The sequence below is a fragment of the Mauremys reevesii genome, linkage group 7 (assembly GCF_016161935.1).
Source record: "Mauremys reevesii isolate NIE-2019 linkage group 7, ASM1616193v1, whole genome shotgun sequence".
NCBI lineage: Eukaryota > Metazoa > Chordata > Testudines > Geoemydidae > Mauremys > Mauremys reevesii.
Window position 1 is genome coordinate 57,067,951 of NC_052629.1, and position 25,324 is coordinate 57,093,274.

At 41.0% G+C, this 25,324-nt stretch overlaps 1 protein-coding gene across 6 annotated transcripts in view; it reads left to right on the forward strand.

Moving 5' to 3' along the window:
* RASGEF1A (RasGEF domain family member 1A) overlaps window positions 1–23,922 on the forward strand; it is a 268,854-nt gene extending 244,932 nt beyond the window's left edge. For 5 of the 6 annotated variants that reach the window (XM_039481402.1, XM_039481406.1, XM_039481405.1 and 2 more), the window contains 10 exons: window positions 5,903–6,040; window positions 10,231–10,452; window positions 11,109–11,195; window positions 12,549–12,641; window positions 14,893–14,995; window positions 15,293–15,372; window positions 16,047–16,238; window positions 19,687–19,810; window positions 20,154–20,226; window positions 21,213–23,922. In XM_039481402.1, the coding sequence (XP_039337336.1) occupies window positions 5,903–6,040; window positions 10,231–10,452; window positions 11,109–11,195; window positions 12,549–12,641; window positions 14,893–14,995; window positions 15,293–15,372; window positions 16,047–16,238; window positions 19,687–19,810; window positions 20,154–20,226; window positions 21,213–21,237 (1,137 nt within the window). In that variant the 3' untranslated portion in view covers window positions 21,238–23,922. The remainder of the gene's footprint in view (window positions 1–5,902; window positions 6,041–10,230; window positions 10,453–11,108; window positions 11,196–12,548; window positions 12,642–14,892; window positions 14,996–15,292; window positions 15,373–16,046; window positions 16,239–19,686; window positions 19,811–20,153; window positions 20,227–21,212) is intronic. The other variant, XM_039481403.1, reaches the window with a different exon arrangement.
* Window positions 23,923–25,324: the final 1,402 nt, after the last annotated feature.

Consider the following 25,324-nt stretch of genomic DNA (forward strand, 5'->3'; position numbering starts at 1 on the left):
CAATGTAAATTTGGCCTACAGACTTCCACTGGTATTGCATCTGCATTCACCAGGGATGAATCTGGCCCATTAGCATTTGCAAATGATTTGCTCTACTTGGCTGCAAAGTAGGAATGTAAAACCTCATTCCATGTGCATCATAGAACTTCTAAACTGAAGTCACTGTATGCACACCCAATCATAACTCATTAGGGTATCATTGGCCAAAATCCGTTCCACCAGCATCTACTAATTAAGTGCTATCACAGCAGAAAATAGCTGGCACAAAAAGTTACAACAGATCTGATCACTTTCTGATTAGAGATTTGCATAAACAAATTATAAAATAAAGGGCTGGCTCACTTGTTGTCTGGGTAGCATATGAGCTGAAACACTGGCAGGGGGTCAGGCTTTGAGGGTATGCACCATGGTGCTTATCATTCCTACATTTTTGACGTCTCTGCCTAGTAGCACAGAAAAAGGGGAAAGTATGTCAAGGTGTAAGTGGTAGATTAAAAGGCAAACACTCTGCGATATCTTCAAACCTGCTGGCTAATTTTAAAGAGCGACAGTCTTTAAAATGTTTTAAGACATCAGGTGTAATATGTCAGTCACTTATTAACTCTGTCAATAATGAAAAAACAACTTTCCAATGAGATCTAGGCAAGACCAAGAGTGATTGACCCAGACAAAGAGCAGCAGTACAATACTGCCTACAGATAAAATCAGCTGGTGAAACGTATTGGTAAAAATATTGCCTCAAAGGACAGCTCTGGTTTTTAACTACTAGTTAACTGGGAAAATCACCAATTTCTATTATGGCCTGATTTTTTCTTTTTAATAAAATGCAGTAATATCCAGAGTGACTAAAAGCCACAGGGACTAGAGGCCCATTGTAACAGGTGTTGTACAAGCATAGTAATGAAACAGTCGCCAGCCCTAAATAGCTTAACCAATCTAACTTGTTTTAAAAATCCAAGGAGATATTAAAATTTGCACTGAAATGTTAAATAGTAGCTTGATTATGAAATACTGCTTTTTAAAAAGGAAATAAAGGGAGTAAATTCAGCGCTCAAGAAAGCAAGGGACTGATAACGGTGACACACTGAACATTCACATCGCTTCAGATTTCAAACTTTGTCCTCCTATGGGGCCTATCCAAAGCCTATAGTTAGTAGAAATACCCCATTGACTTCAAAGGTCTTTGGATCAAGCCGTTCATAGAGAAGACAAAAGTCAATAGCTAGACAGTACCAAGAAATTACTACCTGCTAGCTCCAAAAGGGGACCAAGATCTAGAGGTGGTGTTTTGCTATAGGGAAACAACTCTACAGTATTTATTGCCTCCTTGCTAGCATATTAACACAGCAGGTTAATATTTAGAAAAAATTGTGTGTTTCTATCTACTGCATATACGTAAAATATTTCAGTGTTGTAGCCATGTTGATCCTAGGCTATTGGAGAGGCAAGGTGGGTGAGGTAATACCTTTTATTGGCCCAACTTCTATTGGTGAGAGAGACAAGCTTTTGAGCTACACTGAGCTCTAAGCCTCTCTCTTTCATCAACGGAAGTTGATCCACTAAAATATATTACCTCACCTACCTTATGTCTCTAAAATATTTCACTCATTTGATTGATACTATGGCCCAGTTCCTCATCTAGTGTAAATCAGTGCAGTTCTCCTGGAAGTTAGTTCACCAGCTGAGAAGGGGCCCTTGGCACTGGTCTACACTGGGAGGGGGGTGGGAAATCAATCTAAGTTACGCAACTTCAGCTATGTGAATAACGTAGATTGACTTACCATGGTGTCTTTACCGCGGTGAGTCTGCTGCTGCTGCTCCCCCGTTGACTCCACCTGCACCTCTTGCGGCAGTGGAGTACAGGAGTTGACGGGAGAGCACTCGGGGGTCAATGTATTGCATCTCGACTAGACACGATAAATCAATCCCCACTGGATTGATCGCTGCCTGCCAATCCGGTGGGTAGAGAAGACATACCCTTAGAGACATTTGCATTCTTCTAAAAGAAGATTGTGAATTTAATACTTAAACCCAGGACTGATAACAGTGCTGAACTGTGAGCCTGGTATAGCATAGAAGCAACACAAGCTCTGCCAGTTGAACTGTGCTGATCACTAGCACCCCTGCTACTCTAGCCAAGTGACAAGAAGAGGGAATGTCGTTCATCCCCAGTTGTGTGGTACAGGACACCAAGGGTCAGGAGTTGGGCTGTTGGCAGTGCTATGTTTGGAGTGTTATGTTTAATAAACATGAACCACGCATTAGTTAACACTCAAAAGAGAGACATGAGGATATCTAGAGAGAAAAAATGTTGCTACCATTATATGCTCTAACAGAATGTGATGGAATAAGAACTTTTCACAGACAGCCAGGAGAAATGATGCATATTGCAGGGGATCTCCTCCCCCCTCCAAGGTGCACATGCAGGGTCAGATTTTCAAAGGTATTTAGGTGTCTAACTCTCATTGATATCAGTTGGCATTAGGCATCTAAATACCTTTTAAAAATCTGGCCCACAATGCTTAGCACAATAGGGTCTTGATCTCAATGGGGTGACTGTGCATTACCATAATACGACTACTACTACGGATATTAAAAACACTGCAAGTCTTATGGTCTCTCGAACAGGGACGTAAAGCGACAGGAACAGGGAAGTAAAGCTATCAAAAGAATAGGCAGGTACATTTCTTGTATGCTCAATAAACACACATGCCAATTGCTGCCTCCCACGGAATTACTAGCCCAAATTTTCTGATTTTTATCTGTTATCACAGATGTGTGCATCATCACAAACCCATCACACAGAACTGCGTTTTAGCAGCATGAACATGAAACAGGAATCTAGCATTTTTCTGGGCTGATGGTTTTCAGTGTTGCATTCAGAAAGAACATCTTGTTTTCATCAGGCAGTGAAAGCAACTGATAAGCTTTGTCACACTTGTATTCTTCCTGGGTAATGTTGCTTGTCTTGCATTAGATTCCTAGCTTTGAGCTAGGAAAACAAATTCTGACAGCCTGTGGGGGGTGGGGTGTACATGCATAATGGACAAATATATACCACAAAATAAATACATTATTATTCTAAATCTATGCTCATATGCAGCAGACCATTATAGCTGTGAAAATGAATCTGAATTTTCCCCAAATTCAAAATCAAGAAGGTACAGTCAAGGTAATCATCATTAAAATAAGCCTGGTGGAAAAAACGGATAGTGGAGCTGTGCCTATTTACACCAGTTGAGGATCTGCCCCGCCAGCTCGCTACACTGATTTACACCACTCAGCACTTTTAACAGTGGACCAAATTAATTCATGCTGCACAGGGAGATATAAAATTGCATACCCCAGAGGCAAAAGGTGATCGAAATTGAAGGACAGGCAGTAATCCCGCAGCTGCCCTGTCTCGTTATTTTAGTCAGTGGGTGTGGGAGGAGCTTGAATTTACAGCAGGGGATCCACAGAAGCTACGGTGGCAGAGGTTACAGTAAGGATGAGCTGAATCAGTGCCCCCCCCCAAGTATTCAATTACACACCCGCTTTTTTAGCTACCTGCCTCCAGCAAAGATCACATCTGCCATTTTGCTAACTCTATCTCCTCTCCTAGTAGACTTTCCACTGCCAAGACTGTATGCCACAGTTTGTACCAAAAAAACTCGGATGGGATTAAATCCAGTCATTTGTAAAGCACCTCCCCCTTCCCACACACCTAAACATTTGGGTTTATGTAGGGACAATACATGTGTCATTCAGTGACAGAGCTGGGACGTCAATCATGCATTCTGGCAGCTGGAGTTTTCAGGGAGAGAATGTAAAGGTTTCAGTAAGGGCTGGGTACCAAATTTGGTGGGGCAGGGAGGAAAACCTGGAGTTGCTACCCATTTCTCAAAAAGAGTTCTGCATTCAGAGAACTTCCTCCAGATGCTGTTTAGAGTACAAGGGTGAGTGTTAGATGGGATTCCATCCATCTGTCCCCAGGAAGACCAACAGAATTCCAATGGTATTAAAATGCAACTAGAAACAGCACACAGTTAACATTTCTGTATAAGCCAGTAGCACTCCCTCACCCCGTACAATCCTTTTAGTGGCTCATTTCTGAAGGGTCCAAACTCTGCATGGTTTTATTTTAAATTCAGAGCAGCCATTGTTAATTCTCCCACTGATTACATTTGAGTGAGCTGTTAGAAGTCATAAAAACAAGAGGCTTATTTAACAAAAGTGTCTTGGAGAGAGGGGATTTTGCTCATCTCACTGAGCATGCTGTTGGGGGGAGGAGGGGCGGGAATTCCAGTCAGGTTCTCACAAAACATCCTCTTTTCCAACCCATTTGTTTCATCTACTGACACTTGAACCTGCTAGCTGACTTGCTGTAAATTCCAGGAGGTGGGAGGGGGAAATCACAAAGGGAAGTACCCTAACCAGTGCTGAGGAGGAACTGTGCTTTGCATAGTGGAACTTTTTCAGTGACTCAGCTGGGAAGGTAAACAAAAGAGAAAACTTCCTCTTTATTTTCTTAGAACTAAGCTTCTTTTAGAAGCTAATGAGTCTCTTAACCAAAGTTAAATATAAAGAAGACTAAAATTAGAAAGTCTTCCTTCTCACAGTCAAAAGTCAAATTCCACCCTGATTTACACCATGTGCCCACACTGATTTATGCTGATTGGAGGGGCGGGGGTGTACAGGATATATGTTGGCAGAATTTGACCCTCCTAGAAAATACCGAACAAAATCATTTCCCAGTCTTAAGACTACCAAGTGGACCCTCTGTAATTCACTCCATACTTGCTGTCTTCCTAGTTGTGTGCGCCTTGATCATGGCCCATAATGCTGCCTGGTTTGTTAAATGGGATTTGCCATGTCCTGTGCAATGAGGCAGTTGCTTGCCAAGAGTGCTGTTCAAGATGCTGTGTCCTGTGCAGGATCAGCGAGACCGTGCACACTCTATTGAGGTTCTGGTGAAGCACTACTCTCAGTTTGTTCTGTTTCATAGACAGTACACAACTGCCCATATAAAGAGTCATCTTCCCAATTAACTCAGCTTGGTTAAATTGCAGAGTGATCATTGACTGGTGGGGTGCGGTGGGGGAGGGGTTGTTTATTAAAACTCTCTCCAAACCCCTTATAACCACATCCCTTTGAATTTACCAGTACAACCCTCTTTCACCACCAAAGCTGGATTAATTAGCATCCAGATCAGTTCCATATGATGGAACAGCCTCAGTGCATGACACTAGAGAATTCACTTGTCAGGTGACAGAGGTGAAGAGCTAGCTCCTTTCTCTGAGGGCTTTTGGAGCAAGAGCCAACATTTTATTATCAAAGTGCATTACATCTAAATCAAAAGGGAAAGTACATACAGCCTCTTTTGTAGCATTTATTTATTTGATTGGTTATTTCAAACAAAGCACAATCTGGGGGTCCTAATTAAAAAAAATTCTACAGAAGGAAGACAATCTTTATGAGCACTTCACCGGAAAGATGCTTGGTTATGACACGGCAGCTGTGTGTACATTTCAATTAAGACATTAAGGTATTGCTGTAGTCCTCAGTTGGTGTAAGTCAGCCACATAACATTGACTTCAGTTGAACAAAACACTTGTACAATACCATCATCTCCCTAGCTATTTATGACTAGCCTTAAAATATCTTCAAAGCTTTTGGTTTAGAAATAAAAGCTAACCAGTTTCAATGGTGCTGGGCTAATTTACATCAGCTGGGGAGCTCTCTGTGTGATTTCATCAACACAACTGAATACATATTTTAGTAAATGCACACACCTGCTACTGATTCAATTATTTTTTATTGTGGCTCAGGGTGTGCACTTTCCTCCATCAAGCATTCACTCACCTTCACAGCAATAAGAGGTCCGCGGGTCAGTAATCAACCCATCTCTACTCCTCTCTAGGCAAAGCTAAAATCCTTTGCTGCCAAGATCATTCAGCTCCTGAAAGAATGGACAGAAACATTCCCCTATGACTTCCAGGATGAGAAATCCATGAAGGAGCTGAAGGAGATTGCTCACAGGATCACACAATGTGATGAGGTAAGGGGGGGAATAAATTGTATTCCTAGGTTTCTCTTCCATGTATGGTTATCTTCGTATTTTCTCCACACCATTGCTGTACACCTCCTAACCAGGTTAGAATAGCAGCTGCTGAGCTGTCAGAGCAACCATTGGATATGGGTTAGGAGGTGAACTTAGGAAAAATTGGGTGTGTATTGCCAAGTCCCAGGGGGAGATGACACAGCACCTGCTGATGGTATAGGAAGTGAGAGGAGGAAGAAAGAAAGAGGATTGTAAGGTAGAATACAATTCCAACACACAGTACAGCGTATTTTCTGCATCCCCCTCAGTGCCTGATCCACATGGACTGTAACTTTCAAAAGAACCTTTCATGCTAGCTATAAAAGCATTTGCTTTAGTCCTCAATGCCTCTGGACCAATCCGCAATGAGAACTATGACAACAGCTGTAAGAAGAGTACCACATAGCTCGGTAATACTAGCACCAAGAAAGATCTTTAAGCTGACATTTACCTTTTCAACGCTGGTCTAGCTACAAATCTGAACTGTTGTGAGCTTTCATGTCTAGCAAGACAGGAGAAAACTTTCTCCAAAGTAACCTGCCAATTTGGTAGATCCAGAGTGGCTAAAACTAGCAATGGAGAATCCTATTGTGAACCAGTTAGGAAGCTCGTGTGACAAAGGAAGTCACTACAAAACTGGAGTCAGAAAGAGGGACAGGGAGGGGGGGGGGGAAGTATGAAGGACAGGGCGGGGGGAAGATTATATTGAAGAAATTGAAGTTTTAAAAGGTAAAATGAATAGATCATAAGAATTAAAGTGAAAAAAATGTTTTCTAATGTTTTGGATCCATTTAAAAAGACTAGCCTCCCTAGCTTTTTAGGGCAACAGGATTATGTATGTGCTTTGTTTGATTTAAGAGAAGGATGAAGAGCAACAGGTTTGAAAGCATCGTAGGAGGCAGCAATAAGTCATTATACAATTAGCTGCTTCAGCTGTTGTCAAAAGGAAGTACGCCAGTTCATTGAGTCAGCGGTATTGTTTACCTGCATGCTACTAAGAAAATGTCAGCGTCCTAATAGGTGAAAAAGAGGTAGGATTACAATAGCCTGTTGTCTTTATAAACAGGAAAAAAAAAGTAGTTGGCAGGGATCCTGTCATAAAAAGGTGACACACTTTTAAACGTTTTCCACTTTGATATAGCAAGTTCAGACTTTTAGCCATCGTGATAGGAGCATTTCAAATCTCTATTATTGGGAACAAGAGGACATGCTCTAGCTTTATATACACAAGAATAAATTGCCAGTTGGGAGAAAAATCACTGGCTTTATGGAGTGGCTCAGCGCACCGGTTACTGAGGTTTCATGTGATGTCCGTTTATTATAGTATCGTAGCATTTATCCTTTTAACAAGGCTACATGTCAAGTTCTCTGTCTGAGAAGGGTTAGGCTGTGTCTGACCCCTAGAAATGTAATTTGACACTAACAAATAGCCAATGGCTCCCAGCTCACGGTTTGTCTCCTGTTCTTTTCTGTTTGAATAAATTACCTAGCAGTGTCTTAAAAAAAGTTACTGGTTTTTGTTTTAGTTTAGTTTTTAATTTTTCACCTTTTTCAGCTTCCCTGCTTTTCTGGATGTATAAGATAAGATATTAGGAGTGAATAGAAACAGATGTAAGGCAGTCATGCTAATGACTAGGACACTCGACGGCAGCATAACAGATTTTTGTGGCGGAATGAGCAAATATTTAGACTGTGCTCTTAGACTCAGATTTATAAATTCAAGAGCCATGTGGACTGTGGGAAACTCATAAGTTTTATCCCATTTCAACTGCTTTCTCCATAGTCACACAAACATCTAAACAACCCATCACCCTCACTTTCTCCTACATTTAAACTTTCTTCCCTTATCTTGCAAAATACATAATCCATTGCTAGGGGGCCATTCTCCCCTAATCTATGCAGGTGTAAATCAACTGTCAATAGATTTAGGGTATAAAACCCAGTGTAACTGAGTAGAATCATAACTCAAAGAAACTCTCACAAACTTGTATTTTAGGCTTTTGTGGTATAATAGCAATAATAGCTCCAGCCAGCTGCTGCTGAGCAATAATCCTGTTGCCTCATCAAGATAAAGTATGCTGCCTTCAGCTTCTTATTTGATTCCACTTTGGAGCCAGATTATTGCCTTGTAAAGCAACGGTATGACACTATTATTGCTTAATTATAGCATACTACAGACAAATTTTTGATAGCCATCGTCTCTTGCATCTGCTACATAATTTTCAGTCATCACTGCACATTGGTGGCTTCCTTGAATAGTCACAGACCCATTCCACCCCACTTCAGTGCATCCCGTTGACTCTGGATGCAAAGAACATGACAGCAGCAACATTAACCCTTAAAGCACCACCGTACTTCAAAGAAATTGATGCATGGGAACCCAGGAGAGAGAGATCATAGGGAAAGCTGAGTAATTGATTTGGCAACTGAAAGCGAGAGAGAGAGAGTGTGTTGGGGCACTTGTTAGGAAGACTGTGGTTTGGCAGTTAGGGTATTTAAAGGGGTACAGCGGGATCAAGCAGTTGGGAAGGAATCAAATTGTTTTTCTCAGGGAGATGTCATGAGGAAGTCTACATGAGAGCAAGTGTTAAAATGCTTGTTGGGAGACACCAGCTAGAACAGGAGAGAAGTTGTGCTGCTTCCAGTAGCATGTGTCAAGGAGGATAACAGTCAATCATGCTAAGGGTTAAGACTGAAAGGCTCTTCTTGGTTTAGTTTTATTGCAGAAGCAGTTAGGTTATAGATAGACATGGAAGGAATGTTTTATGAGAGCCCAGTGCACCTTACAGGGAGGCATGGGAAAGCACACTGTATTTGAACTGTGTCCAATTCTAGCCCCATCATTAATTTAAAACAAAAAGCCTCCCCATAAGTCTCTTCCTACTCCAACAGGACCGGCTCTAACTTTTTTGCCACCCTAAGCGCAAAAAAAAAAAAAAAAGCCACCCCGCCAAACCAAAAAACACCCTCCCACCAAGCACCGAACCAAAAACAACCCCCACCCCGAGCACTGCCCCACCAAACCAAAGAGAAAATCAACCCACCCACCGCTTGGAGCGCTGCCCCACTGAAAACACCCCCCCCCCAGCGCTGCCCCGCCGAACCAAAAACAACCCCCTTCCCTCCGGAATGCTGCCCCGCAGTACCAAAAAGAAAATCAACCACTCCCAACCCCTGGAGCGCCGCCCCGCCAAACCAAGATTGGCTGCCCCTTATAAGGTGCCGCCCCAAGCGTGTGCTTGGTTGGCTGGTGCCTGGAGTCGGCCCTGGCTGGAGGAGCCCTGGCACTTTGAGGCAAGGTGCACAACTACTGGACTCATAAAGGACCACCATGGTCATGCATCCCCAGCTCCAAATGTTCACAAGAAGCTGGAGATGTGCAACCAAGCCACAGCAGAAATAATTGAACTTGCACAGATTGCAAATTAGTAATGAAATGCAATATGGAAAGTGCATGTGTATTAATGGAGTAATCAGTAGAAATATAGTCAGTGCAACAGCTTGTGTCTATGCTCTTCCTTCAGGTCTTTTTTCATACATCTATTCTGGAAAATTTAAGAGTAGGGCACCTTTGTTGTCCAAGTGCACTGTGGAGATTTTGGGCCTTCTCTGAATTGCAGGGTGCACAGCCAACCACTGCTGCAGGCAGGCAGGCTGAGCTAGAACATTTCATTAGTGTGATCTAGGATGGGAATTCCCATGACTCTGTTCAGGCCAGCCAGACTATTGGTAGCACGACTAAGGAGCAAGTATTTTGTCACTTCCTACACAGAAAGAGACAAGAAGCCTTGCAAAGGCAGAAGACCCACAGCCTTTCAGTACACCTGCTTCCAAATGACTGACCCAGTCACTTTTGAAATGGGTTCTGAGCCAAGAAGAGATACTGCAGTAGCAGCTAAGCTGTTGAAAGAAAAGTTGGGGAGGAGGGTGTGCAAGTGTTAATTTGCAAAGCTACATAGATATTTAGAGTACCCTGAGATGGGCTCATTTGCACATAAAAATCAGCTCCGATGATAGGATAGAAAATACCAGATGCTAAGCAGCCTTATTAACCAGTCAAATGCCTTGCTGATACAAATCCCATATTTGTACTCACAGTACAAAGTAAAGGTTCTTACTTATCAATGATTCTGTCATCTTACGCTTAGGAAAATGGAACCGTGAAGAAGATCATCAGCCAGATGACACAAAATCTACTGATGACCCTCTCTGCAAGGACTCAGTACCAGGAGATAAAAGAGAAATTCAGGCAACCTGTTACTGATAAAGGAACCATCCTTAAAAACAAGCCTCAGTCGACCCAGAAGGACATACTGAGCATATGTTGTGACCCACTGATCTTGGCGCAGCAGCTAACTCATATTGAGCTGGTGAGATTTGGATTTCCACATTTTAGTCCTTTCATTTTCTATTTACTGCAAGTTAACATATTCAAGGCCAGGAGTTTGCCATTGGACTTCAGTGGGAGTAAGATCAGGCCTTCAGTGTAATTAAAGTGTTCCAATCTAACAGATGGGACGTGATGAATGCACGAGAGCAACCAGGTAAATCTGTGAGGGAAGAAAGAGGGTACAATGCTTTCAGGGGTGAGGAGGAAGACACTCCCAAACGTTGGGTCTCTAAAAGCCAGGGCCAGCTTTATAGTCAAGCTACTATGAAGGCAACCACATGATACCTCAGTGTTTGGCCTCTCCTTCCAATCCACTGACAAAGAATGGAGGGAGAGTGAGAGCTGGTGCCAGGGTAGAGGCTTCTTTCCTAGTTCCCTACTGGTACTAGAGAGAGATAGAGGGTCACACTTGGATTATTGGGGTCTCAGAAGAACAGAACTAGAGCAAGTTAACTCATTGTTGGTGCCTAAGCTCAATCAGGATAATTAGAGCAAAGCTTGTGAGTGAGAGAGAGAGAGAGAGAGAGGTATGAAGGCCACTCTGGTAATGTCTTAGGCCCCATTGGCATACATTTCAGCTGGAGTCCTGTTTATGCTGGTCTTTGTACATTGACAATTCCTACTCCCCCAATGCAGGAGAGGGTGAGCAACATTTACGCAGAGGATCTGATGCAGATTGTCAGTCACATGGATTCCCTGGATAACCACAAGGTGCGTGTGTGGGTAAGGAGTAAAGAGCCTCAGCAGTTCAAACGTCTGTATGCCAGATTCATGAAAGGCTAGGAGGTAGCAGAATTCTGTGGCAGTTCAGCTACCACAATTAGTAAGTCTGGTTTAGCATTATTGAAACTACCTGGGTTTCTGTTTCCAGGTGTTTCTACCATACTCAGGGACAATCATCATGATAGTCTTTTTCCTTGGTTTTACCAAAGAAAAGCTGAGTTACTCCTGCTGCTATAGCAGTTCAGAAAACCATTCTGACTCTCTGACCTGGCCGCTCCCTCATGCTTCTTGAAACTCTGGGCTAGTTACATCCTGATGCTGTTGATCAAGCATTGCTAGTTCCCTGATGTAAATGAGTGTGCTCTCTAATGTTAACTTGAGCCAGCCATCCAGACACATGCTAACACATAAGCAGACATATAGGGAAAGAAAGAATAACTATTTAAATATTGAACAGGGAATACAGAGTTATTCACTCTTGAGAATGGCATCCACCCAGCAGAGATGAGAGCCTAACAGGTTTGTCCCATTGCACCTGAATTATAGTTCAGAGGGTGGAACACAAACAGATCTTCTCTTAACCAGTAAAATGGCACAGTCCAAAAGGATACCTCCTGCTAAATGTCCAGCATTGGTTTTGCCGCTTCTAACTGTGGGTTTATGTTACTTTTTGCCCTTTGCCGGAGGAGCTACAGCTAAAGAGTGAAAGAAAAACAAAGAAACAGCTCTGCCTCATATTTTATGGTGCTTTAATATTGGGATGTTCAGAAGTTTGGAAGGCAAGATGCTAGAGATGGCAGTTGCCCCTTCATTTCCCCCTTGGCCCTCAATGGCAAATCTGTTGTAAGAACAGGAACTAGGGAAATCTGCTGAGATATTAACATTATAGATGCTCTCTACAGATTAAGTAGAAATAATCAAAAGTTTTAATTGAAGCATCATTTCTAATAATCTAGTGGGGCATCCTTAAAAAATTGACACTAATTTCACAGGCAACTTTTTTTTCTTAACTTTCTTCAGATAATAAGGTAATATGTTAAATGAGAGAGCGAGAGAGAGAACGAACACACACATTTCTTTTGAGGAAGATGGGTAAAGGGCAGGAAAATTTGGACACATTTAAACAACCTATAACCCTTGCCCTCTTCTCTCTCACAACCCACCTGAGCAGAAAAAGAAAAAAAACTGAGTAGAAATATCTGCACCCTTCTGTGTGCTCATAACCCAGAGCGGTTCAGTGAGGTTACCTCATTACTGGATACCGGTTTATAGTTAACCTATGATAACAGGATACATTTACTGTAATCTTTATTCAGGTTTAGTGGGGATTAATATACGGCCTCTTCTCTTTAGTGCCGAGGCGATGTTACCAAAACCTACACCTTGGAGGCCTATGACAACTGGTTCAACTGCCTCAGCATGCTGGTGGCTACAGAGATTTGTAGGGTAAGTACTGGGGGGGAAATCTTCTTTCTATCAAGGAACCCTGCCTTTAAAGACAAACCACACCATTGTGATGTTATGCATAGGGACCCTGATCCTGCAGAAATTTAAGTAAATTCACCTCCTTGTGCACCTGAGTAGTCCCACTTAAGTCAATAGAACAACTCATGCATGAAGTTATGTACATGTTTCAGTGTTTTTTAGGTTCAAAGCCCCGTGGTTTATATTTCTACATAGCTTCCATATTTCTGCTAGTTATACCCACTGAAGGGGAACTTCCATAAAATTTGATTTAACATAGCTTTTTGGTGTTTTCATAGCACGCTTGGTTATTCCCAAAGCTACCAGTAGTAAAACAAATGTTTTGCTGCATTGCAAATTCACTTTGTCCTTCTTCCATAGCATTATGCAATTAAGTCATTCTGCTTATTTTGGGACATCATTGGATGCCATGGGAATACCTTCTGCTGTTGTACACACAGGATTAAGGAGAAGAAACTGAGTGGCGGGTGGGAAGGGAAGAGAGAGAGAGAGAGAATCCATATAACCTAAATGTATCTTCTATAATGGGAAAATGCACAAAAACTGTACTGCCCAAGTCAATCTTTTTGTATACATATTCCCGTTGTGTCAAGTGTAAGAGCTCTCCTTTCACTTGATCACCACATCTGGAGCTCCAGGAGCATGTTGCCACTTAGAAACAAACACTTCAGAGTAGGAACACCAATAGCCCTGCAAGTTAAGTGAGCATAACTCCAGTGAAGTCTGTGGGACACTGCTGATTTACACCAGCTGAGGATCAGTCCCTAAGTCTGTAGAGCTGCAAGAGCAATATCAATACCGACATGTATCAGCTCTTTGAAATGAAAAATCTGCTCTGTGGGCAGTTCAGTCTCCACACCCACTCAGTCTATGACCCTCTGCTGAGACTGGCTACAAAGATGCCAGTCGTGGCCTCTTGAAATCTCATTGGTTATTACTAGTCTCTAGAGAGAGATTGCTCCCATGGATACTCAATTACAAAAAAACCTCTGGGATTGTCAGGCAGCACCAACACATTTATTAAAGCAACCAAAACAACATTCTTAGTCTCCATGCTGAAGACTGTGCCAAACTTGTGACTACTGAAACATTTTCTTTTGTCATGAGACATCAGCAAAACAACAGTGAGATAACAGAGCATATCCTGTTTAAAAATAGTTCCCGGCTGAAGATGAATGATGGAAGGGACACAGAGGACCACATGTGTATTAGCCAGGCCAGCCCTGCAGGTCAGAGTGCAGGAAAAAGAGTTTTAACGAAGGAATTTAAGCCAATGGGATGAGAGTAATTTTAGTACTAATAGGCTTTGGATGCCAGCCATTGGTAAAGCACAACCAGCATGCGGCACTGCATCTAATGGGAAGGAAACCAAACATGCAATGAAGATAACTAGCCTCACCCATTAGCATCATTGCAGTAAAGGAAAATTATTTATATTCTGTCATCATCCTCGAGTGTCATTAAGAAGTTTGGGTAAAATCTCCTTAGTGAAAATGAAAAACACCTAAGGCTTGAGAAACTCTCTCCCCTTCCCCTTTTCATTTCCCCCTGGAATTAAGACCTACAGCTCCTCTGGGACACAAGTTTGGCATTCGTTTCTTTGAGGTTTGAATTGTTGGTTCATCTTTGGCATTCTGATGGCAGCTTCATTCTCTCACTCTCTCTCTCCCCTCCCCCTCCCTGGTACAAGGAAATTACTTAAGAGAATTTGGTTTGTTTATATGCTATTCCCTAAGCCTTTATCTCATATGTGAACAAAGAACTGCACTTCCCCTCAACTGATAGGAGCCCCAAATCCAGTGGCTATTTTTTTTTAATAAAAAAGGGAATCTGGACAGAATACCCTTAAGGCTGCCTCATAAGACCTCTCATGTGGAGACAGCCCAGAGAGACGCCAATTTCAATAGCACATTCTGGAAGATCACCAGTCAGGGCCGCCCAGAGGGTGGCGCAAGTGGGGCAATTTAATCTTCGACGGCATTTCAGCAGCAGGGGGCCCTTCAGCGCCGCTGAAGATGTGGAGCGACTGATGGGCCCCCCCGCCGCCGAAATGCCACCGAAGACCCAGACTGCTACTGGGTGAGTACAAGCGCCACAGCTCCCCCGCTTTGCCCCAGGCCCCCTGAATCCTCTGGGAAGCCCTGTTACCAGTCACCGCCCCCCTTCACACACACCTTCCCTTTCATCTCAAAAGGCATGTTCTGTGTTTCAGGTTGTGAAGAAAAAGCAGCGGACGAGAATAGTGGAATTTTTTATTGATGTGGCACGAGAGTGCTTCAACATCGGAAACTTCAACTCAATGATGGCCATTATCTGTGAGTATCTCCAGCATAGCTGCTGGCTTGTAGTCAAGACCACCACACTTGACAGCCTAAGCAACGTGAGCATGGTCACATATTCTCCAGCTTCACTGACTCCATCTGTAGGCATACCCCCTGCTGTGGTATCATGCACCCGTGACAGATTAATGCAATGGGTGTTAGCTGGAAGTCTCAGCTGTGAAGTGTCTTCCAGAGAATAAAATGCACAAGAGTGTAAAAATGCAACACTGACATTTAAAAAAAGTACACTCAAACTTTGTTTTAATCATCTCTTTCTCCCTTACATTTCAGCTGGCATGAACCTGAGTCCTGTAGCACGGCTAAAGAAAACCTGGTCCAAGGTCAAAACAGCGAAATTTGATGTTTTAGAGGTATATACAAGATTTACACCCTGTTTAATAAAAATCAGGTACTAATGCCTTAGGCATAGGTGTGGATGCATATAAGTTGGGGATGGTTGGCACTTTCTCTTGACTTGAAGTCCTCTCCCTGCCATGGGGAAAAGATTGATATAGATTTTCTTCTTTTTAATTCCCTTCAGATGACACTTTTCTAACAATGGAATGAATTCTCAAACCAAACATATTCCTAGGCACTTCCTTTAACAGTGACCATTTTTCCCACCTCTAGATCTAAATGGATGTGTCTTTTTTACCCTGATCTCTAATTAAAGTACTCCATCTAGTGGAGATCTGGGATCAAAAAATTTTCACTAAGAAACTTCTCAAAACACAATCAACAGACAGATAAAAATGTAGATTAAGTGTCTTTTAGGGAAGCACATTGTTCCCTTTAAACGTTCCCTAAGCCACCAAAAGGCGTTTATTAAATGTAATATCAATCCAATATCTTGCATCCAAAGCTTAGATCCAAACTACATACATTGACTGGCCTGTCTTGAATGATTATGAATGGATCCGAAAAGAAATAAAGAAAAGCAGATGTTACTCTTTGTATAATTAGATCAACTGCTAAAAAAAAATTGGATTAGATAATATCTATGAGAAACATAATAATAGTATTTTGGGGGGGTTATTTAAAACAGCATCACATGGACCCATCCAGCAACTTTTGTAATTACCGGACAGCTCTGCAAGGAGCAGCACAGAGATCTCAGACTGCCAACAGCAATCGGGAAAAAATTGTCATCCCTGTTTTCAACCTGTTCATTAAAGATATCTACTTCCTGCACAAGATGCACACAAACCGCTTGCCCAATGGACAGATAAACTTCAAGGTAGGTCTCTCCAATTATAGAAGTAGCATAATCAAATGCTGTATATTAATTTTTAAATTCCCAAATATTTGTAAAGAGAATTCTTATAGTCCAGTATAAGTATGTCTCCTAAATTATTCAGCCTGCCTGTAATCTATACACAGAGGCAAGTAGTTTTCCAGGGGGAGGACTGTGAACTTTAGATATCTAATTCCTATAAGTATAATGCACTGGAAAGCATGAACTGGATTTAGTACATCTAGATTACAGATCAAATACCACACACACACACACACGTATCTAAACTGCAGAAATTTAATTCAGCTATGTTAACTGATCATTCCAATACAATTGAAAAACACTAGTGATACCATATATAAAAGCTGAATATAAAAGAATAGGCAAAATGCACAAGAAAATGTAGAAAGTATGCGAACAGGGGTGACTTTAATCAACTGGCTCTGTTAACCAAAGTGACACATGAGACAGATCAAATTGAAAGAAGACAGGATTTCAGCAGAGAAGAGGGAAATGCTGGGTAGAATACAGTGTGATGAAACACTAGTATGAAGGATGCTAAAAGAAGGGAAAATCCTTCAACAACACTTAACAAGGGAGCTCGGATAATAAGAGGCTTGAAAAGTCATGAAAGAGAAAAATTACAAGATCACACGTGGAGGTGGATGGAGGAATTTATAGAATAGTATTGAGAGTATACAAAAGATTATTTTAAAGAGCCAGTGTAGAAAAATTAAAAAATAGCAGAAGTTGTGAAAACAAAAATATAATCTCCAAGCACAAAAGAAGCCATGTTGGATTATAAAAGGGTAGATGCAGCTGAAAACAAATTAACTTTGTTTCATTCTTCTGAAGGGAAAATGGAAGTTTGTGACAAATGAGGTGTTTTTTCTAGAGTAGGACAAGAAAAGTATTTTGGCTGATAACAGTTGATTAGTTGACACTGGGCCAAATCTAGTGATCCTGATTCAAGCAAGTTCACACTAAAGGCTTGTCTACAAAGAGCAGCACTGATCACTAGTAGGGTGCAATTTCTAAAGCACACCAACATGTTGTGCACTAATTGGCCCATGTAGACCCTACTAGCACAAACTAAAAGTTCCCTAGTGCTCATCAATATAGTGCTGTTTCAAACAAGGTCTACACAGGCTAGTTTAGTGTGCACCTCATTGGTTCACTTTAGAAATCCCACACATCTAATGGACACTGTTGCTTCATATAGGCTAGAACTAGGTTACTGAAGTTTCTCTCCTACTGAGTAATTTGACTATTGAAGATGGGTGATTCACTAGACCTGACATGGTTCCTCCTCAAATACCAAGAGAAGTACTGAACCGCTAACAGAATGATCTTTAGAGGGTATTAGAAATAGGGGAAGTAACCAATAGGTTAGAAGTGTGGATGTTGCACTTAAAGTTGAAAACAAATCTAAGCGAGGTTGAGGATGTTGCACCATAGGTCTATCAAGCTAAGCTCCAGCAATGGAGCAAGCACTGGAAAAAACTGACTAGACAGAAAGAGGGGATCAAACTTGGAGTCACAAGGCACTGGAGAGATGTAAAGAAACACAAATTCCTAAGTCTTGAAAGCAGCGCATGCAAGTTTAGCTGTACAAATTCTGTGACGGTCAGTAGGAGCTGCTATGCTGAATAACCACATGCTGCAGCCAAATGGTATTTAGTGGTACTTCAGAAAAAGCCAATAAATGTACTGAAGGAACACACACGAGACACTTCCAGTAGTTGAACAATGATGACATAAGTTGGGTACCCTATTTTCTTTTCCATGAGATACTCTTTCCCAAGTACATGTGGAGGACTAGTGAGGACACATTTGGAATTCTAAGCACATTTCTGGCTGACTGCTCAGGAACCAGATTGCTACATAGGAAGAATTGTGAGAGACAGCCTGAACTATTTAAAGAACTTAAATAGAAAAGCTAACAACACTAGGTCTATATTCTTGCAGCAATAGGTGACATTAAGGCATTCAGAATCCTGAAAGGATTGAGGGTGGGTGGTGAAGGATAGTAGTTACAACACTACTTTAACATCTGTCAAATGTCAGATCCAGATTCCAGAAAACAGAAGCTAAGTAAAGGTCAAAGCCTATAGGAATTTTGTCTTTCTAGAGAATTGCTAGATATATGGAAAAGATTACAATGACCAAAGTGGCAGCTCTGCTAAATGGCACCATGAGAGAACGCTGACTCTCTCAGAGCAGTGTACTAACACAAAAAAGGGCTTGAACCAGGAGTTCCCATCTTGCCCTGCACTAATAAAAGATTAACAAGGAGTGATAGATTGGGAGAAAAGTCAGAGTAGGGCATGGAGTTCTCTCTAGAATGGTTGTCTTTAGAACCCCTACTCTAATGTCTAGAATTCCCACTTTGGACGATTTAAAAAAAAAAAACCAAACAAACAAACACCTAAAACACGTTTTCTAGCCCAAGATGATTCATTGCTATAGCCCAATGCACTCCTTTTGAGAATTAGCAGATTCCTTAAGTCCTCATTTCATCTGCACAGCAAACATGAAGAATACATCTTAATACCTAGGAATAGCAGTTACCATTCTCCTCTCTTGTCATTCAAATATCAAGTATCTCACATCAATAATGTCCAATACACAATGCATCCAATAAGGAAATACAGAATTTATTTACAGTACAGGCCTGGGGCCCAATCCTGCTTCTATTTGAAGTCAATGAGAACTCCCATTGACCTCAACAGAAACAGTACTTCAGTCCATGGCTGCTGCTATTAGGTTTTTTTTAAAATCTACTTAGCAGAATTTGGACCAGACTTGAATTCTCTCCCTGAATAATAATTGCAGACACATTCTGATATTCCGTATATACTCCTAAAAGCATGTTTGATTAAAAAAGAAAAGCCACATACACAACCACATTCATTCTAACAAATATGAGAAATGGTGCTCCTGGAAATATTTAGTGGAAAAAATAGCTGTTGATTACATAAATTATTAAATTGCATAGTTTAAATTTATGGTGTGCTTTACAAATGAACTAAGACCCTTTTTCTGAAGAGCTTATACTTAGGGCTGCTTTGAAAATTTTAGTACAATGGAGAGATCACACACACAAAACAAGAAATGGGTCAACAGCTCGTGATTCTAGAGGAGAAAGAGGAAGGCTTGCTGGTGGACCGTGGGATATAAAGGAGGAGAGAAATATTTGTTGTTTGGAAATGGAGACAGACTGTTCCAAGTCTAGGGGACCCCAGAAGAGCAGGAGTGAAAGAAGGTTAAAAGGAGCAGTAAGGAGACAGGATAGGGTGTGAGAAGGTGGAGTAGAGGAAAATGAGCAGAGACATCAGCCAGAGCAAGATTAAGGGGCCTTGAACCTGAGGCCAAGGAGCCTGACTGAATTTGATAGGAAACCAAAGAAAATGTTTATTTAATATTATGTTATTTTTATTGCCTCATGCAGAAATTTTGGGAAATTTCAAGACTAATTCATGATTTCATAACATGGAAACAAGTAGAGTGTCCTTTTGAGAAGGACAAGAAGATCCAGAGTTATCTACTCACGGCACCTATTTACAGTGAAGAAGGTAAAAGCTCTCAGTCTTTTATTTACATTTATAGTGAGTCTTTCCTTCTATTGTTGCATAGGCATGGGAAGAGCACTGGAGAAGGAAAAATAAAGGAATGTGTAACCAAAAAAACCCAACAAAATGGCATTCCTACTTTTTTTAGTCTTCCTGAACTGGGCCTCCAGGTCACATTAGAAAAATGACATGGAAGTTTAGATAAGTTTGTACGACCACTGCCCACATTTTACTAATCTGGCACCTACCAACATCATTATTTCATTGATTATTTTAAATGATTCTTTAAGAAAAGGGAAACTGGACATATCCATCTTTGATCGCTCTTATTTGTTTTATTATCTAGCTCTGTTTATAGCATCCTTCGAAAGTGAAGGTCCAGAAAATCACATGGAAAAAGACAGCTGGAAGACACTCAGGTATAAAATCTTTTCAAAATCCTAGCCCCTTTCTGTATCCATAAACAATCTCTTTTGTAATGCACTCACTTCATGCATTCAGCATATACACAGATAGATTTGCATGTTCCATGGTATTGTGTGGATGGATGCATAGCTTTGAAATTTCCCCTTTTCATTTGCATACAACGAGAAATAACTGATTTACTCAGCTGTGCACACCACACATTGAAATTAAAATTTAGGTCCCAAGACTATTTATAGGTGATTTTCAACCTCTTTGAACATTTAGTTTTGACTCCACAATCCTAGTTGGAGACCCTGAAGAGGCTGAGAAATGAAATAATAGGGTGTTATTTCTCAGAGTTAAAGTATGGTTGCAATGATAGCTGGAGACATTATGCCAGGGTAATGCAGAGGAAGGCATAGTGCCACCAGGAATGCTTGGAGGAGCCTGCTCAAGAGCAGTAGTTGCTACTTACGTACAGGAGGTGTAGCATGCACTAAACCCAGCACTACCTTCCAAGCACTAGCCAGTGTGTTGGGAAGAGTGTAGTATTTGCCTGAACCCACCCATCCTTTGGGGACCGCAGTACTGTTGACAGTGCAAGGAGCCAAACTATGGCTTCCCTTTCTGTACAGATGCCCGTGGAGGGTCAGGGCAGGGAGAGGATTCCTTCTATTGTCCACTACTCCATGGGGCTCACTATACTTGGGCTTTGAATGCTCAGATTCCTGTGAAAGCCCTACAATTGCATTGACATTAGACTGCACAGTCATCGTTCACACACTCGCCATTCTGATCAGATAGGAGGAAAGATTTAGAGCCAGATTCTCAGCTGGTGTAAATCAGCATCTACCAGTTAGGGATCTGGCCCTTAAAGAAAATTCTGACAATAAAAACAAAGAATCTGACATGATTTCATTACCTTGAACAAGAATGCCTCTTTCACTGTGGTAGGAAGAAGAATTGCTATAATACATGTGATTTTTTTTTTCATTTCTAGGACAACTCTGCTTAATAGGGCCTGAGATTTTGGATCTGACCTGCAGAATCTAAAGCACACAGGAAGAACTTTGTTTTTAAATAGTGAATGTCTTGGATTGAGAAACAAGACCTCACTGGCTGAGGTCTGTTTTGTATATACAATACCTTTTATGAAATAAAAATGTGGTAAATATTTCACATGTCAACCTTAAGGCACTTAAAAGTGAAGGATTTTGGTTTTTATTTTAAAAACACAAGGGCAGGGCCCTGTTCTCAGAGATGAAGTGTATCATGGGACATGGTATCCATGGTGAGGTCTTAGTCTAATGACATACAAATCTTTATTTTGATTACTTCCACCTTAAAAAACAAACAAAACATACAAACAAACACCAAATACAACCAAAACACTGCACAGGTTCAACACCATTAGGTCCCAATCCTACAAACACTGACACATCTCCTTAACTTTAAGCAGGTTAGGGGTTGAAGGGAAGGAATGAAGAGTCACACTCAAATCCCTGGGACAACTCGCATGCTCAAGTCAAGGAGGTGCATCAGTGTCTGCAGGACCAGGGCCTTAAACATCTGTAGTGAGGCTGTTCCTCTCTTACATCGGAGAATAGTGCCTTACAAGGTACTGAAATTGTCCAGTGTACCTTCTATGATTCTGGGCTGGAAGCAAGCAAAATAAAAATATGGATGTCTAAAAACCAGCTACAACGTACTTTGTAAATAAATTTGGAAGATATGGCACATGAACTAGAGTATGCCTGCCTACAACAATGAAGGTGCAGCAAAACATATTTTTGTTATGTGCTTTGAAGAGAAGAAACGGGACAACTGCTAGATTTTTTTTTTTAAAGTATTAACACTTTGGGAACTATCCTTTGAGTTTTCGGTGCAGAATATTTTTCATTTTCTTTATCAGGGATTTATTTTAAAAAGAAAAGGGTGTCTAATCTAGATAATCTCTACAAAATGAATGTAATATGTCTTTTGGAAAATAAAGTTTTAAAATGAGAGGGGGAGGGAGGACATGAACCAGGACATCAAATTTGACGCTTAAAGGAGCGAGACATGCCATTTCTATTCAATTTGGGCATCTAATTCCCTAGGTCCCTTTGAAAATGCTAGCCTGAATTGACAAGACAACCAATTAAAACAAGAGAATCTATGGCATCTGATTATTCTGGCATATATTCAAGCTATCATTGTAGGCCTCAGCCCAGTGAAGTTAATGTTAAGTTAAAAACATCCAATGGCACTGGATCAGGCCTTTAAACCCCAAATCAGGGTCCAAATTAGGGATGATCTATAAACTAACGATGCTTCCAATTTCTCCTTTTAACTGTTCTTGATTTTAGGATAATTTGACTATGATAACCAGTGTGTCTGAGCAGCTCATATTACACTTCAGGCTATCCATTTTCAGAACAAAATTAATCATTTAAAGATTTTCCTCCCCGTTCCCCATGATGTCTGAACCAGGAGGGAGACCAAAAAATCAGTCTCCGATTTTGTTTAATGAACCTACTATTACCCATGACTGTCAGTTCTCCTAAGAGAACAAGTGTTGGGAAGGAGCTGAGGGTTGGATATGTATCTAGATAATGAGAACCTCCAGACAGTTACATTAGAAAAGATTGTTTCAGTGCCATCAAGAGCTTGGAAGGGATACAAATCCTCATATATGTCAGGGCATTAACCAGTCTCTAACTGAGGGGGTTGGGAAGAAGCTTGGCCTATGAGCAAGTTAGTGCTGTACACTCATGTAGGTGGGCAGGTACCTTCCTCTGATGTATCTTGAGCTGACCTCTGTTGGAGACAGAATGCTGGACTAGCTGGACCACAGGTCAGGGCTGTTAAAGCAATTTCTCTGTTCCAATCCTGCAAACGCTTCCTACTGAACGTTTACAACCTTAAGTAGTCCCACTTGCATTTACTCACAGTAAGCGTTTGCAGTGTTAAGCCCTTAATACGTTTCCAACAAGAGCTTTTTTTCCCTAGATATTTGTTCTTATGAAAAGTAAATACATCAGGTGAGGAGGGGAGGCTGCAGGGGGAAGGAATGGACTTTTTGCAGTTCTCATAGCACTGAGATCAAAGAGCAACAAACAAAAGTTAAATAGTTGCCATTAAACAAACAAATCTGATTCAAGTGGAAGGAGGAAGTACAAATGCTAGCTGTGAACACCAACGGCCCAGAGAAAGCGAGAGGATAGCTCTGTTTCTTGTGATCTGCTGCTATTTTTCCTGTGCTGAAGTACTGATTTTCAGCCCTGGGGTAGAGTAAGAATATTTATACTGTATTATTACAGTGTTTTGCACTTTCAGAGAAGTTCTAGCTAGTGATATAGTCAGACACTATAAAAAGGGATTGTATATCAGCTTTGTTTATGTAACTGAAATTTTAAAAGGGATGCTTAAAATTTAAGAAAGTATATATTTGAAATGCAATTTTAGAACACTTTCTGTATGTGTATTAAAAAAAGCTTTTACATGAACGTGCACTTCACTGGTCTATCAGTCCTAGTATATACTTGAAATCAGTGCAGTGTCTACATGGGTTTGTTTTTAATTTTTTTCCTCCTTCAATTTGATACATTCCTTAAATACTGTGTTCTGCTATTCGGAGCTGCATTGCTACATATAAAGCTGTACCATAAAGCAGGATATTCTGTGTTTGACTGGATGTGCTTGCATTAATAAAAACCAAGTTGCTTCAACCAGGCTAAACTTTATCTGTGGTTATTTTTCCTCTTGCAATCTGATAAAGTTGCAACTGAGGACTGAATGAGGTGATCCAACGTTGGCAGGTAATGTTGCTTTTTGTGAATCGGCTGGCTGACTGAAATTTCAGCCTGGGCTTATAGATATCTGATCTTACCTTATGCCTCCCTGAAGAGTTCAATATATATGCAAGGAAAATCTACTGCAGCATTAAGCTCAGAGCATGTTTTTCCCCACACACATTGAACTATATATTCAAATATACCTATACATAATAGCATACTGCTGCTCCAACATAAGCAGGAAGATAGGCAGTTTAGCTGCCTAAAACACTTCACATAACCTGAATGTGAAGTTCCAGAGTTTCTCCTCTCACTCATATCCTTTATCTTGTTTATATGGCAGCCATAAAAGATGTACGCTAGCTTTAGCACATTAGAAAGTTTCTCTCAAGGAGGAATCCTGGCACCTCAATAATTCTTAGATATTGCTTTCCAGAAGAATAGAATCATAAGACTGGAAGGGACCTCAAGGGGTCATCTATTCCAGGCCCCTGCACTCATGGCAGGACTAAGTATTATCTAGACCATCCATGACAGGTGTTTTACCTGCTCTTAGAAATCTCCAACAATGGAGATTCCACAATCTCCCTCGACAATTTATTCCAGTGCTTAACCACCCTGACTGCGGCACTAGATGTTTTTCTTAATGTCCAACTAAAACTGCCCTTGCTGCAATTTAAGCCCATTGCTTCTTGTCCTATCCTCAGAGGTTCAGGAGAATAAATTTTTCTTCCTCCTTGTAACAATATTTTATATACTTGAAAAGTTATGTCCCCCCCTTAGACTTCTTTATTCAGAGTAAACAAACCCATTTGTTACAATCTTCCCTCATAGGTCATGTTTTCTAGATGTTTAATCATTTTGTTGCTCTTTTCTGGACTCTCTCCGATTTGTCCACATCTTTCCTGAAATGTGGCATCCAGAACTGGACACAGTGCTCCAGTTCAGGCCTAATCAGCACGGACTAAAGCGGAAGAATTATTTCTCATCTCATGCTTACAACACTCCTCCTAATACACCCCAGAATGATTTAAAAAAAAAAAACACAACAGTGTTACACTGTTGACTCATATTTAGCTTGTGATACACTACGACCCCCCAATCCCTTTCCACAGTACTCCTTCCTAGGCAGTCATTTCCCATTTTGTATGTGTGGTATTGATTGTTCCTTCTTAAGTGGAGTACGTTAAATTTGTCCTTATTGAATTTCATCCTGTTTACTTCTCTACTTTATCCAGACCATTGTGGATTTTAATCCTTTCCTCCAAAGAATTTGCAACCCCTCCCATCTTGATATCATCCACAAACTTTATAAGTGTACTCTTTATGCCATTAG